A 15,824-nucleotide genomic window follows, 5' to 3' on the forward strand; every position below is an offset into this window, starting at 1 on the left:
AAAGTCCCTGGCACATAAAAGTAGCCACAGCTGAAGAAACACTCACACAAAGTAGTATTTGCTTGATATGTTCTGCCTTTAAATTATGCTGCTAAATTACTGTATTAAAGGGGGGGTGAAATGCTATTTCATGCATACTGAGTTTTTTACACTGTTAAAGAGTTGGATTCCCATGCTAAACATGGACAAAGTTTCAAAAATTAAGTTGTACGTTTGAAGGAGTATTTCTGTTCCAAAAATACTACTTCCGGTTTGTCACAAGTTTCGGAAAGTTTTTTTCGAGTATGGCTCTGTGTGACGTTAGATGGAGCGGAATTTCCTTATATGGGTCCTGAGGCACTTCTGCCGGAAGAGCGCGCGCTCCCGTATAGCAGAGCACTGAGAGCACAACAGACTTTACTGATCAGAGCGAGAGCGTTGCGGAATGTCACAAAAGAAGTGTGTTTTTGGTTGCCAGGGCAAGACAACCCTGCACAGATTACCAAAAAAAAACAGCATTAAGGGACCAGTGGATGGTGTTTATTTTTACAGAGCATCAACGGAGTTGTGCAAGTGTTTGTGTTTGTTCCCTGCATTTCGAAGATGCTTGTTTTACAAACAAGGCCCAGTTTGACGCCGGATTTGCACATCGTTTATTTCTTAAGGATAATGCAGTCCCAATGAAAAAGGGTCACGATCGTGTGTTGGAACCGCATGCGGTGAGTAAAACTGCTTCAAATATCTCTGTGTTGTTAACTTAGCTATCAGTGCGTAAGCACATCAAGTAAACAACATGCAATGTTGTCATCAAACTGCACTTTCCACATGTACAGCTTAAAAAAAAAAAAAAAGATGACAAAGTGGAACTTAGTCATTTTCCAAAACCGCTAAGCAAATATATACAGTTTCAGTACATACCACATAGAGACTGATTGCTGATGCTGCTCTTGTTCAATTTCAGCCTCTGGATCTGATTCTGGATCATAAATATACGCTGAATCTGACTGTTAGCCATGGTTTGTTTTGGTTGGTTTTGTCCTCACGGTGTCACAGCTTCCAGACGCGCTCAACTCAAAAGCCTACTGGCGCTCGTGATTCTTTAGCTCCGCCCACACGTCACGCCTCCGACCACTCGTGTTTTCCGGGAAAAATCGGTACAGACTATCTTTCTCTTATGAATATAATAAAACTAAAGACTTTTTGGAGTTATGAAGGATGCTGTACTACTCTATAGGTACTCAAGATTAACAGGATATTGAGTGAAAATGAGCATTTCACCCCCCCTTTAAAGAAATAGGATATGAGCATCAACATTTAGAACAATGAAAAAAAACAACAGCATTATGACAATAAGAATTTGGGGGTAATACGCTTCATTATCATGCAAAGATCACAATGCAAAATAATGTGAAAATACTTTTGCATTGATTTTGGATTGACCTGTGTGTTCTTGTGAGATTCGCCCGTACTGTACAGGTAAAAATGTGAAAAAAAAAACAGTGTTTACTTAATGTTGTTACTGAGGCCTGTATCCGGGTCCACGGCGGCCACTCTTCCCACCACACATGCCGGAGGACAGTTTTCCGACACATCCAGCCGGTACCGCGAGCGGGAGAACTTGGGCGGCTCGTCTGCATTCAGAACCGTGATGCGCACCATTGCCCGGTCCTTGAACGGACCTCGTCTGAGGAACCGCGAGTCCACATTTGGGTTTTGTACCTCCACCGCGAGAGAGTAAGTGCTTCGCCTCTCATAGTCCACGGCCTGGTGTTCAAGATAAAAAACACTTCCACATAAAACACTTCTTTATTGAAACTCACATACACCAGCATTAATTTTACTGTGTTTTGGCATCAGGAAGGTGCTCTAAAAAAAATCTTTTCATTTCAGTGAGATGCTGAAACTCCCACATTCACTCCATTTTCATCTCTGCACCTCAGTAGATAAAAAAAATAAAATAAAAAATAAAAATACAAACTATATAAAGCGTCAAAAAAATGCAATGAATCTGGGTTTCAGCTCTTCAAAACTTATAAGATTGCAGGGCTTGCTCTGCTGGTATTAAGATGGAAGGAAGTCATGGATGTGGTTATATTAAATCTATTACCGCTTCAGAACTGTATTAGGGGTTGGTGATGCACTTCTGACGCTTGACATGATGAGACTGAAGAACCGTAGGTGTCCACGTTCAAAGTGTCAGAAGATGCAAGTGATGTAAAATAACAGGACCGATATTATGATCCTGTCAAGAAAGTAAATGGGGTCTATTTTTTCATGTCATGTTTACTTTAAGGGAGACGTCAAGGAAAATGAGAATGACATGAGCACATACAGTATGACCAACCATATTCACATAACATACAGAGAATTTAAAGGTATAGTAGTGAATGCTTCTGGCTACTGAAGCTCAATTTCATGCGTTGCTGCATTCCAAAATGTGTGCTTACAATGCATTGGCCAAGAATGCACATCTGCATTTGCATGTTAGTGTAGTTTTTGGCCAAAGGGTCAAAGAAAAAGTGGGAAATAGTGCTGCAAAACTAAATAACAATAAAAACGTATTAGATCGATAGAAGATGGACGGACAGACGGACGGACAGATGGGCGGATAGACTAGATAGATAGATAGATAGATAGATAGATAGATAGATAGATAGATAGATAGATAGATAGATAGATAGATAGATAGATAGATAGATCACATGAACCACTTTGAATTTACAGACAAAACAACTACCATATACATACTGTTATTGTAGAATAAATTTCATCACATAGGATTTGGGTCACACCTCTCAGCCATAACTAAAAGTATAGGTATTCTTGAGGAAAAGAATAAAAAGCTGGAGAGTGTATAATGGAGTACTGTAAGGCCTGTAGAAGTGGTGTGCAGTGGAGCAGTGGGCATAAGCAGCCCTGAGAGCCACTAACACACATGAAAAGCTCTGTCACTTGAACTACAGTCATGTGTTAATCAACATCTCCATGCGCTTCCTCTCCCTTGTTACTCAGCGGCATTAGTCTCCCCGCGCTCTTCCTCTGTCTAATTTGCTTTTCGTATTCACTCTTTTCTCCTCCTCCCCCATGACTCATCTCGTTCCTCTCAGCCTTCTCTTTGCTTTCTGCTTTTTATACACATCTCTCCTTGTTCTGTTTATTCTGGCTGTGCCTTTAACTAGCACACACACACACACACACACACACACACCTGTCATTGAAGTATTGAGCTCAGCGGCTGGGTAAAGATCTCTCGCTCACACACAGGCACATGCATATCTCTCTTGATAAGCACTTATAAAGAAAACAGTCTGCGATTAATTTTACAATTTGCTTATTTTGATTCATCTAAAAGGTGGAATATTTATATTTTTAATTAGTTGCATGTGACTTGCCATCACACAAAGTCATTTTATATGAAATGCACATTTTCAGTCCCTGTGAAGATTGTCTTTAAATAACAGCTGCCTGTGTGAGCTGTGATGAGGTCTCTCCGGGGGCCGCAGGTTAAATTCTCTTTCCGTCGGCGCTAATATGCATGTTTGCTGGCAGACATTTGCGCTGCAGATTATCCTCATTTACATTTCAACTCAGAGTCAATTTAACTCATTTGCGATTTATTCTGCTGGAACTTCTTTCTTTGTTATTGCTTTGCTTTTTACTTTGCCCTTTCGCTGTTCTGAATAAATGCTGCTTAAATACAACTAAAGCATTTCATTTTATACGAGTCACGCTTGCCAGTGCATTACCACAATACTTTTAATATGTTGGTATACAGTTGATTGAGTGCTCTGGGTAGTTGTCAGGGTGTTGCTAAGGTTTTGCATTGCACACTCAGAAGAGCCCAGCCCTCAATCTATAAATAAAATACAAATACTATATAAAAATATCTATATTATAGAATATACATAAAACTGAAATAACACCAGTTGTTATGCAGTTGCTAGCCACACTTAAAATCACCCATCCTCCAATCTATAGCATTTCTAATGCTGCCTATTTCCTATATGCATCCTTTGAGACTAATACTGTCATTTTGCAAGTAATGAAATTGAATTTTAGATGCTGAGTTTAGGCGGTCAATCTAATCCATATGTGGTGCAGCTACATTGGTTGCCATAGTAATAAAAGCATCAATACGATGTCTAACAATGGGAGAGAATGTCTGTAAAGGCAAAAAGGACAGAAAACGGGAAAGGTTGGCACTATCTTTGCTTATATGCATATTCATATAAAATATGCTGCTTCTGAACCCGCTCACTCATTCACTACTTGGGCGTTTTTTACCGTTAAGACGAACAACTGAACAGTTCTGAGTCAGATACAGCATAAAATTGGATTTGCTTCTGATTTGGGAATGTATGGAAGAAAACAATGTTACAGTACTGTAGTTATTTCCATTTCTCCACTCCCACCTTGTTTAACAAAATCACAGCCTCCTGGTTCAATCCAGTTATGTTGAAGGTGTCCCCTGCCTCTCCGTCCACAATCATAAAATCCATCCGAGCGTTTTCACCCAGGTCTGCATCTGTTGCCGACAGACGACCGATCTCCACCCCGGGGACGGCCAGCTCAGAGACAGAAAACGACCACATACCTGCAGGAAACAGAGATGGTGTAGAAAGTAATCAGGCAAAAACACTAAAATTAGAACATCATTATTAAACTCATCATATGCGTAAGGCATTCATACAACCCCCCTATAGCCATTACGAATCAATCTGACGCCCATCCTAAACTAGACTTTTATATATAGAATAAAAAACACTGCAAAGGAAGCAATGCCTTGCCTTTTGTTCTCACAGTTTTTTTTTTTTTAGCTATAAGACAGTTTAATAACCGGCTCTTCTGTCTTCTTGTGCGGCAGCTATATCGCGGGCCAAAAATAACACTCTAAAAAGAGAAAACCTGCCTGAGTCTGTTTAAACCTAATTAGAGACCGCAAATAACGCAGACAATCTACTGCATTCCATAAGAGAATGAAAAGTGTTTCTCATCTCACACGAGAGACACGCATCAGATCTTATACCATGATCAATCACCATAACAAAAACAAATGTGTTTCCAAAAGGCTCTGAGTGGTTCTCAGCTAACTTTATCTGCTTTCTAGGGTGTTTTGGGTGGTTGCTTACTGAATCAAGTCAAAAGAGTGATATTCTGATCCATAATCATTTATGCATGTACCACAAATGGATCATTTTTTATTTTTTTTATTTTAGATGAATTATTTTTATTGGATCAATCCCTAATTTTAAATATGAGTAACAGTAAGTGTAATAAAAGCACCACATACAACATCTATTTGTTACAGTGGATAGATAGATAGATAGATAGATAGATAGATAGAGATAGAGGAGCATCACTACAGTATTCACTGCAAAAACACTAATTATTAATTCCACAAATTCCAAACATGCTTTTGGAAAGAGGATATCAGAGAGGCAGAATAAGAAAGATCCAAAAACAGAGAGTGTGATAGAAATATAAAGCAGGACACTGATGATTCCTTGCTTCTTTTAGGAGCCAAATTTGCTCCAAAACAGAAAATGAATCACGCAAACAACAAAGGCTGAGACAGTGTGATTCACCAGAGGCAGTTTGTGCCAGCTAATAACTCCTAACATTCATTAAAGCTGAGCGCAGCCAAGAGAAGATGATCACAGAAACACACTGTGGGAATACAATATGGCTTCTTTGCACAGTGTATTAACACTGTGTATTATTCAGAGGAGGAGAAAGGGATGAGGAGAGATTAGGGGAGAGATAGAAAGAACAAAAGAGGAAACGGCAGCAGGAGAGCCGGGAAACGAAAGGGAAAAGAGGCAGAGAAAGCGAAAGACAGAAAGGCAGAGAGTGTGTACTCATGTAGGAGGGAGGGAGGGAGAGGGTGGAAGACGTATTGTGTGTCTCCGAGCTGTATTTTTCAGCTGCGTTTTTTGCTGCGTACTGATGCGGAAAGCTCTGAACTTTAAATAAAATATTAATCGCATGGATTTTGAAGAGAGGATCTGTAGGGAGGGCTGATGGAAGCCGTGGCACTCTACAGACAGGCCGAAGCCTTCTGAAAGAGACGCAACACAGATTATCATTATCTCTGGCACGGTGATAATAGTCGCCAGATTCATCAACACCATAATCTACTTCATAATTATGATACGCACTATGATACTCTAGTCCTTCCTCTGTGGGCTTATGAGAGTCAATCTTTGTAGCGATGGCCATTAAACAATCATTGTTGTGTTTGGAATAAATATCACTAATCATTAGCTATGGGTCCCTGCAGCAGTTTTAAATACTCTTTTACTGTTCGAGTGTACTTGGTAGGGCACGTCACTAGTCCCACGGATGAAATGCAATAATATTTCACAATTTACAGCACATTCGGTAATATTGTAAAATATTATTACAAATTAAAAGAACTGTTTTCTATTTCAATGTATGTTGAAATGTAATTTATTTGTGTGATGCAAAGCTGAATTGTCAGTAGCATTACTCTAGTCTTTAGTGTCACATGATCCTCTTTGTTTAGATTATTAAAATATGGTTTGGGACGAGGGAAAAACAATAAAAACAACACATAAAGGCATTTGAACAATAAGTGATGAATGCATGGTCGAAAGTCTCAACATTAAAGTGTCTGAAGTTGTAGAAACACCCACATATGACAAGGTTAAAGATAAAAGGCCAAACTAGGATTTGATACTTGCTAGTCAGTGATAGTATTTGATGTCCATTTTCCCAGGATAGAAACAAAAAGAACATTTTAAACATCTGTTCAAAGTTCAGTATAAAATAAAACTTAACACCCATTGCGCAAAAGGTTCTTTAAAGTGAAAAAAGTTTATTTAGATTATTAAAAAGTTCTTCCAGAAAAGATTTAAAGAAATGTAGTATGACATCACTTGCTCACCTATGGTTTTCTCTGCAGTGAATGGGTGCTGCCAGAATAAGAGTCTAAAAACCTGATAAAAACATCACAACAAACCACAAGTAATCCACATGACTATCGTCCATCAAAGCGAAGGGTGTGTGTTTGAAAGAAATGCATGAAGAAAAAAATCATCTTGAATGACCTAAAGGTGAGTAAAAAGGTCAGCAGATGTAAAATTTTGTGTGAACTATTCCTTTAAATACTGTTTACTGAAATGTTCTGTAGGGAACCCATAAATGATTCTTCTACGGAATAGCTGTGAAAACCCCTCATTAGAAGCCATTATTTTTAAGAGTGTAAAAGAGCTAACAAACACACACACACACACTAAAAGCTACAAAACTCCAATTTTTACTTTATGGGGTCCACAGGAGGAGAAAAAGTCTTCTCTGTATCTTTGTTGGTGCAAACAATGCTGCGTGTCTCCTTGTTTCTGACTAACGAGGTGGAAAACAAGCAAGCGCCAAACCCGGCAATTCCAACACACACGAGCATTCTAATCTTTTCTGTAAACTTCAGCAGTCAAAAACCCGGGAATCACCCAGTTTGTTGGCATCTGTGTCTTTTTATCAGCGTCGTACAAAATCGTACAAAAAAAAGTCACATTTTTCCTGTCAGTCTTTTAGACCAGGTTTTTTGCAGGTGTTTTACAGAAGCTTGGTCGAGTCTGAGCAGTTCTGGTTGATGATTTGTATCGCCAAAATGAGCTGACTTGTCTAACTGGGGGGGCCATGTTGAGTTACGAGTCTCACTGGAACTCACTGGACCTCTCTTGCTCAGAGGTGACTCAAGCGGTGCGAACAGCTCCGGGCTTTGTTTACTCACTCACACACTCATTTATTAAAGCCGACAGATATGGACTGACAGAAACCCATAAGCCTTATCAAATCCACAGTCACTCACACTCACCCTTCAGACTTTGATATCTCACACACACAGCACACATCGCAACCGTCTTATCTTCATAGAAATCCTCAAATATTTCATACACACATACACACAGATGCTCCCTACGCCCAAGACACCAAACCACACTTTTTATATATTTCCTTCAAACACACGGTGCAGGGGTTCTTAGCGCTTGGAGAGAGCTGCACTGAGAATGAAAACAGTCACAGATCACGGGTCAGTGGATGCAAGGCTTGTTTGAGAGATTTAGCGACACTATTTACAACGCTGTGAATCGGCTCCTGTTGAGAGTCAGGGCACTACGTCCTTAACACATCTGCCGGACCTGGAAATAAAGCACAGCATCCTGAGAGGCACACAGGATGTGGTTGAGATGATCAGCGACTTGTTTGTTTTCTCTGTGATCACTGTCAGATCCTGCAGAGCGCTGAATCGCTAAAGAGGATCATCGTACACGATCACTGTAAAGCAGGATTTTCCAGTTCTGGCCCAACACTGCACAATGTCTTTCTAATATAAAACCCTTGATTTAACTCTTTAAGAGAGGCTACAAGACCAGAATTTAACATTTAAAGTAAGTCAGTTTTTTTCTGGCACTATATTTCTAATGCTATTTTACAGCCATAATTATACAGCTCATTCAATGGAGAATCACCAAAAGGTATTTAAATGTTTGTCTTAATTGAGATCGTATATCAAATATGAAAAAAAAAAAAAAAAAAAAATCAGACTCTTATGCTCACCAAGCCTGCATTTATTTGGTCCAAAATACTTTAAAAACAGTAACGTTGTGAAATATTATTGAAATTTCTTGAATATATTTTTTGAAATCTAAAATTTAGTGTCAGTTGATCCTTCAGAAACCATTCTAATATGCTGATTTAATGTTCAAAAAACATTTAATTATCATCATTATTAAGCAGATGCTGCTTAATATTTCTGTGATGCACTGAGATATATCTTTTTTATTTTAGGTTTATTTTAGGTAATAGATTGTTCAGAAGAACACCATTTATTTGAAATAGAAATCTTACATTATAAATGTCTTTACTGTCAGTTTTGATCAATTTAATGCATCCTTGCTGGATAAAAGTATTAATTTCTTCTTCTATCGACCCCACACTTTTGCACAGTAGTGTAGGTTAGTTAAATCTGTGTTAAATAACAGGTGACAGTCTGGCCGGGATTCTGGAAGACACCATTTCTGACACAATTTTACTTAACCCTGCATTAAAAAGCATTAGCATGCACCTTTATTATTATTCATACATTATTAGAACTGTCAAAGATATCGTGTTAACTTAATGTGTTACCTTAGGAAATGAATTAAATATGTTTTAGAGCATGATCTTTTAAAGGCAGTTAACACATTTATCTAACATTTTTCCCCTAGATATTTTATTTATAGGCTTTTTTGCCTTTTATTATATAGGACAGTGGAGGAAGAGAGAGAAAGAAGAACAGGATCAGAAAATGAACATGCAGGTCGCATTTGAACCAGCATTCCTGTGATCATGTGGCTCTTAAATGTGCAAATGAGCACATCGACTGAATTCAGAATATCATAAATTTATGCTATACTGTAAGTGCCAGAAATAGCATGCTAGTATGCTCTCTATCCCTTGTGCCATTATATATCACTGTGTGACATTATAACTGATTAATTCTCTCTTGTGCAATATCTTAAAACAGCAATTAGAGAGTGGGTGTCTCATAAAAACTAGAGTGTCAAACAATCACATTTAATTGAATTAATTACATGGAATGTACATTAATTAATCAAATGAATTGCAATTAAATGCACATCTCTATATTGTTTTAGAAGAATTCACAAATGAAGGTAATTTAAGATATTATTGTGACAAAAAATAACTAAAGACATTACAAAAAGTTAATTTTGTAATATCTAGTTTGTTACTGTACTGATGTAGTACTTTTGTCTTGCAGCAGGAGAAATACTTTATTTTACGTAGGCATTAATGTTATTTTGATTATGTTGCCACATTAAGGCAAAATATCAAATAGCACAAACAAATTGATCAGGGTCGTAGGAAAATGCACCTTTGTGCTCCACTAGACAAGATCAAGTCAGTCAAAATTAAAATTAATCTTGCACATTAAATATCAATCAAAGCATAGAACTCAAAATACTAACAAAGTAGTTATATCTTAACCTATGCCAGTTCTTTTTTGAGAATCAAATACACACTGTACAGCGCGACCAAGCTATTCCGATTCCCAAACGAATTAATCATATGAACCGGTTCCAAAACGAAGGACTCTTGAGTCTTTAAATTCATAAGGCGACCAATCAGATTGACAAACAAATCCTTCCTGAAGTTCTCCAAAGACGTGAATCAAAAACGGCACGTATACATATAATGAATTTTTCACAAGCAGGTTCTTCGTAGTGAATCAAACACAATGTGTTCCCCAGATTGCATGCACGGGGAAGAGACCGTTCTCCTGAGGAGAGGTGTGTAGGGCTTTTAAACGGCAGCGGTGATGAGGCTCCATTTTCGTCAGGTGTGCCCCATCACACGCCGCCAGCCCTGGCTCATCCAGCGCCCCTCATCACACACCCACTCCTGTCGGGAACCTGGTGAAGGGCAGCAATTTAGGACGGGGTGATGGTGACAATCAGGGAGGAGGCAGCTGACTCGTCACAACATACACACAACAAAGTATAAGCGAGAAAGTGGTCAGTTGCTTTGACAGACCCTGCTATAGTGTAGAGGATCAGAATACAATCTCAGTAAGAGAATCTAAATAGAGACAAAATAGAAATGTGTCCTGTTATCACTGCTAAGGGAACTCCAAAAACTGAACAAGAATAAATAAATAAACTTGGACTGACCCATACTGCTACTTTTAATTAAAATGAAGAAAAAAGGGGGGAAATATTTCAATTTAATGCTCTGGCTCTTTTTTCCATTATCCAGTTTTTAATTAACCATTTGAAACTGCTTTTAGGCTCATTTTTAAGCATGACCAAGTGTGTCATGCCCTGTTTTAACATTTTAATATATGATATTGGTTGAGCAGGAATGGGTTTTAAAGAAGTTATTACTTTATGATTTTTACTTGATATTTGTCACACTAAAACTTTATTATATGTATTATAAACTTTATAAAGTTTTTTTTATATATAAGAAAAAATCCTAAGTGACCAGGGGGCAGTGAGAGTAATTTAATGGTTTTAAAATGTGCAGAAATTAGCAACTGTAACTAATTTGCACTCTTTTTTTATATTCAGAGTTTCAATCGGCTGGTGAGACGAGGCAAATTCACCACTTCACTGGGTCTTAAACAGTTTTCACTGTCAAGCTGCTGCTTAATTAATCACAAACCTATGGAGCTAATATGGAGTTTGAGGTATGAATCAGCAGACACAAGAAAAAAATATGATTGAACAAATCACAAAATGTTTCGTAATCTGGGTTGAGTTCCTCAAAAGCTTCGTAAGCCTAAGAAGTTCGTGAAAATGATCATACGACTGATCTTAATTTTACGGTCTGTTTCCCAAAAGCATTGTAGCTTAAGTAGCACTTGAAAATCATTGTAGATCTACGAGTGCTCTGGAGTAATCGTTAAGCCCTAAGTGCATTGTAAGAAGACAGATTTATGCAGTCACCTGCAGAACACTCGGCAGATTACTCCTTTAACTTAATTCATGCGCAATGTGATTATAATATACAAGTATTTGATTGTGCTTTATTGTACACTTTATGACTAATTTTTTTTTACATATTTTTATTAATTTATAAATGAAATAATTAAAAAGGACAGAAAAAAATAGAAATACACGTAAATTAAATGACTGAAAAAATATAATAATAAAAAAACGAATAAAATAAGTAATGCAGGAAATGTATCAAAGACTGGGGGGAAAATATGTGAATGTCTTGCTAAAGTGCATGAAAACCAGCTATGTTTTTGACCCGAAAATAACGTCTCATTCTCTCTCTCTATACGGTGTATAAATAAATCAATTTAAATAAATTTATGCATTTAGCAGACATTTTTATCCAAAGTGACTTACATTACATTCAGGCTAACATTTTTTACCTAACATAGGAATATATAAAGTATATTATATATTATTATGTAAAGTATAATATTATACACTATAATATAATATAATATTGTATTGTATTATAGTTATTATATCCAAGTTGTCTGTCTGTACTGCAGCATTAGGTTAATGTTAATAATCGATCGTTTACTACAATTACGAGCCATTCTATAAGGTGACATTTCAGCACTTGACAAACGGACAGCGACTCCTAAGTAGCACTTAAAGGACAGCTACGTGCAACTGTGTTAAGTGCATTTTTGGGAAACGCACGTGAAACAATAACGAACGTTCACAAAATGACTCATAAAAAAACGTTCTTAAGCTCTTGTTATCGGGAAACCCGGCCCTGATCTACCAATCGTTAACTCAGTTCAAAAGATCACACACTTTTGACATAATTTTGTATGTCGCCCCCCTGAACATCAAAATGTCTCTGTTCTTTGGTTTCCCAGCATGCTCTGCACATTTGACTTCCTCCCCATACTTAATGTCTTAAAGCTGACATTCAACTTTTCTGGCGGACTCAAACACAAACTATCACAAGTGTTTACTGATATTTAGGGAGGCAACATGCAACATTAATAAAACAAGGATATGTAAATCACACACAAATATCTTGTTTCTATGTTTTACATAAGCTTGTCATTATTATTATTACTTTATTTCAGCTTTATTTCAAGTTTTTAAATAATAGTTTTAGTTTTTACAACCAAACTGCATTAGACTGGACTAAACTAGACCAGACCAGCATAGATGACTAGAATAAAACGGTGCAGTGTACTAAACCAGCTTTTATACATTTGATGCTGTTCTTTGTAAGAGAAGCAAACAACAGGTGGCTTGAACGTTTATGATTACAGGGATTGATTCAGGGAGTCGATGGACACAAGTGAATATATTATTGAAGTGAAACAAATATGATACGCCATCATATTCAGCATATTTCTAGGGAAATAATCCATTTCGAACAGTTCAGACTTGTGATTGAATTTATGCAGCTAAGTAATTGTGTAAGTCATGACTCTCTTGTGTACAACTGATAAGATCGCATCCCAATCACACAGAATATAATACAGCAGACGCAAGTCGGCCCCTCATGTGTCATCTTCTGACATCACGCCCACAGTCTCCAAACCACCACTCGCGTCTTTGAGCTGTCAATCAATTACTGCAATAAGACAGCATCCGCAGCATGAATAGTATGTGTGTAATAAGCTTGCTGTGGCTAACAATTGGACAGAAGTGCAGTCAGGAAAATAGGGCCGAGTGATTTAATGTAGAAGCGAAATAAAGCATGAATCTATTTCAAAAGGTTACATCATGTCACACACAAACCTGAACGCCCACTTCTCTTCTCTTCCTGCTGGTTAGTCTGACCGTGGACGTGGAAACAGCACTTGTGATGTTAGCAAACAGTGCACTGCGTGTCATTAGAGCAACTAATGGAGAGGGTGTATGCTGACGGGGATATAAAGAGCCCACACTGAGACTCTTTGATCTTCACAACAAAATAGCTATTGAATTCAGAGTTTATATGCTCTGAAAGAGAGCTCATGGAAAATAAATGAGACTAGACTAAGACTGAAACAGAACAGAGGACACTATACAAGACCAGAATATGAGTAGACCAGATCATAATAGAGTTTCTTTGAGGTTTGTAAAGACATTTTTGTTTAATTATATCTATTTAGCTACAATTTATTTATTTTTCTTTTAGATTTTGTTTTTTGCAATTTTGGTGACTTTAATATGATTTCAGTTAGTTGCCGAGGCATTTTTTTTTTTCATTTAATATGTATGTTTCATTGAATTTAAGCTTTATGTCAATTAATAATAACCAATTAAATAATAACCTATTATTATTTAACTAAAACAGATTACTAAATGACTAGAAAAGAACTGAGTTATGTACAATACACCAGACTAGAGAATAAACAGTGTGGTGTACTAAAATAAAATAGAAGAAAGTTAAGTTGATTACACTAGACTATACTGGAACAGACAGAGTAGACAAGACTAGACTAGAATAGAATAGACAACACAGATGGGAGAAGAACAGCAAACACTAGAATAGAATAGAATAGAATAGAATAGAATAGAATAGAATAGAATAGAATAGAATAGAATAGTGGTGTGTAGTAGAGAAGACTAAATTAGATGTGGTCATTCATAGAATAGAATAGAATAGAACAGAATAGAACAGAATAGAATAGAATAGAATAGAATAGAATAGAATAGAATAGAATAGAATAGAATAGTGGTGTGGGGTAGACTAAATTAGATGTGGTCATTCATAGAATAGAATAGAATAGAATAGAATAGAATAGAATAGAATAGAATAGAATAATGGAGTAGACTAGAGTATATATGATCCTTCATAGAATAAAATAGAATTGTAAAACTAATTAGATTAGAGATGAACTAGACTAGAACATAACAGAGTATACTTAACTGGACAAGGAGAGATTACAATAAAATTAAATTGTAATGTGCACAACTAAGAAGAAAGAATGTAATAGTGGAGTGGAATAGACTATATTAGATATGATATTTCATAGAATAGAATAGATGAGATTAGATATAAACTAGACTAGAACATAACACTAGGGTAGACTAAACTGTACTAGTCTAAACCTGTCTAGAATAGACAACTACAATAAAATTAAATAGAGTCATAAAGTAAAGCAGAATAGAATAGTGAAGTAGACTAGATTATAAATGATACTTCATAGAATAGAATACAATAGATTGCAATAGAATAGAATAGAATAGAATAGTAGACTAGATTAGATATCATCCTTCACAGAGCAGAACATAACAGAATAGAACAAAATAGAACAGAACAGAATAGAATAGTATATTATAGAATAGTAAAATTTAGTACATTAGAGATAAACTACACTAGAACATACAGTAACAGAGTACACTAAACTGGACTCGACTTAATTTGCCCAGATTAGACAACTGGAATAAAACAAAGCTCGGTAGACTAGACTAGGACAGATAAGCAGTGTAATAAAATCCAGCAGATAACAAAAATAGATTACAACAGAATAGAACGTTCAACAGAATGAACTGTGGACTAGAGTACACAGACTAGATCAGACTGGGATTTGATTTGTTCTGGAGCACGGCTGGATGTGTGACTCACTTTGAGTGAAGCGGGGCGGGTTGTCATTGACGTCACTGAGGTGCACAGTGAGAGTGGTGGTCCCTGTCAGACCCCCTTGATGGCCACCCATGTCTCTGGCCTGGAGCACCACCTGGTACTGCGCTTGAGCTTCCCTGTCCATGTCAGGCACTGCTGTGCGCACGATACCTGTCGAGAGAGACAGAGATGGGAACAGTTCACTCAGAGCAAACATCACTTTGCTTTGGCAATACTGAACAACTTTCATGCCAGTAAAGTAATTAGGTAAAAGTGGAGTGAATTAAAAGGCATCACATTGAACATCCTACACCTCGCACTGCTGTCCTGCCCTGAGTTTCATTCACAGAAACTTTAGCAGAATACAGATCTGACTGCTTCTGATGGGTCAGACAGATATTACAGTAGATGAAACTTTCACTTGTTCTTAGATGCAGTGAATATTGTACATTTATTGTACATCCATTTATTGTCTTTATGCCTTGCAAAATTGAAATCTTAGGTTTTCTGTGATGTATTCGACACCCTTGTTGCTGATCCTGCTGATTTTTTGACCAAGATAATTTTATCTAGCTAGGGAACATAGATGGATTTGCAAAAATGGCACAAGTCAGAATATGCTGAAAAACACAAACCAATCAAATAATATTTTGCCTATGTCATCATTTTACAGAAAAAAAAGTTTATAAATCTTCTGAGATAAGTATGAAGTTTTATTTTTTACATTTTTTATGCTTTTGTCGCAAGGCTGCATTCAATTGATCCAATAAAATAAAATAAAA

The 15,824-nt window shown here is 36.9% G+C and overlaps 1 protein-coding gene across 1 annotated transcript in view; it reads right to left on the bottom strand.

Annotated features, from left to right (window-relative positions):
* Nucleotides 1-15,824, bottom strand: part of LOC128011092 (cadherin-11) — a 64,907-nt gene that overhangs the window by 10,898 nt on the left and 38,185 nt on the right. The window contains exons 5-7 of the mRNA XM_052593171.1: nucleotides 15,046-15,213; nucleotides 4,392-4,573; nucleotides 1,487-1,743 (exon numbers count right to left, since the gene is read on the bottom strand). Coding sequence (XP_052449131.1) covers nucleotides 1,487-1,743; nucleotides 4,392-4,573; nucleotides 15,046-15,213 — 607 coding nt within the window. The remainder of the gene's footprint in view (nucleotides 1-1,486; nucleotides 1,744-4,391; nucleotides 4,574-15,045; nucleotides 15,214-15,824) is intronic.

Source organism: Carassius gibelio, chromosome B23, assembly GCF_023724105.1.
Source record: "Carassius gibelio isolate Cgi1373 ecotype wild population from Czech Republic chromosome B23, carGib1.2-hapl.c, whole genome shotgun sequence".
In the NCBI taxonomy this organism is placed as follows: domain Eukaryota; kingdom Metazoa; phylum Chordata; class Actinopteri; order Cypriniformes; family Cyprinidae; genus Carassius; species Carassius gibelio.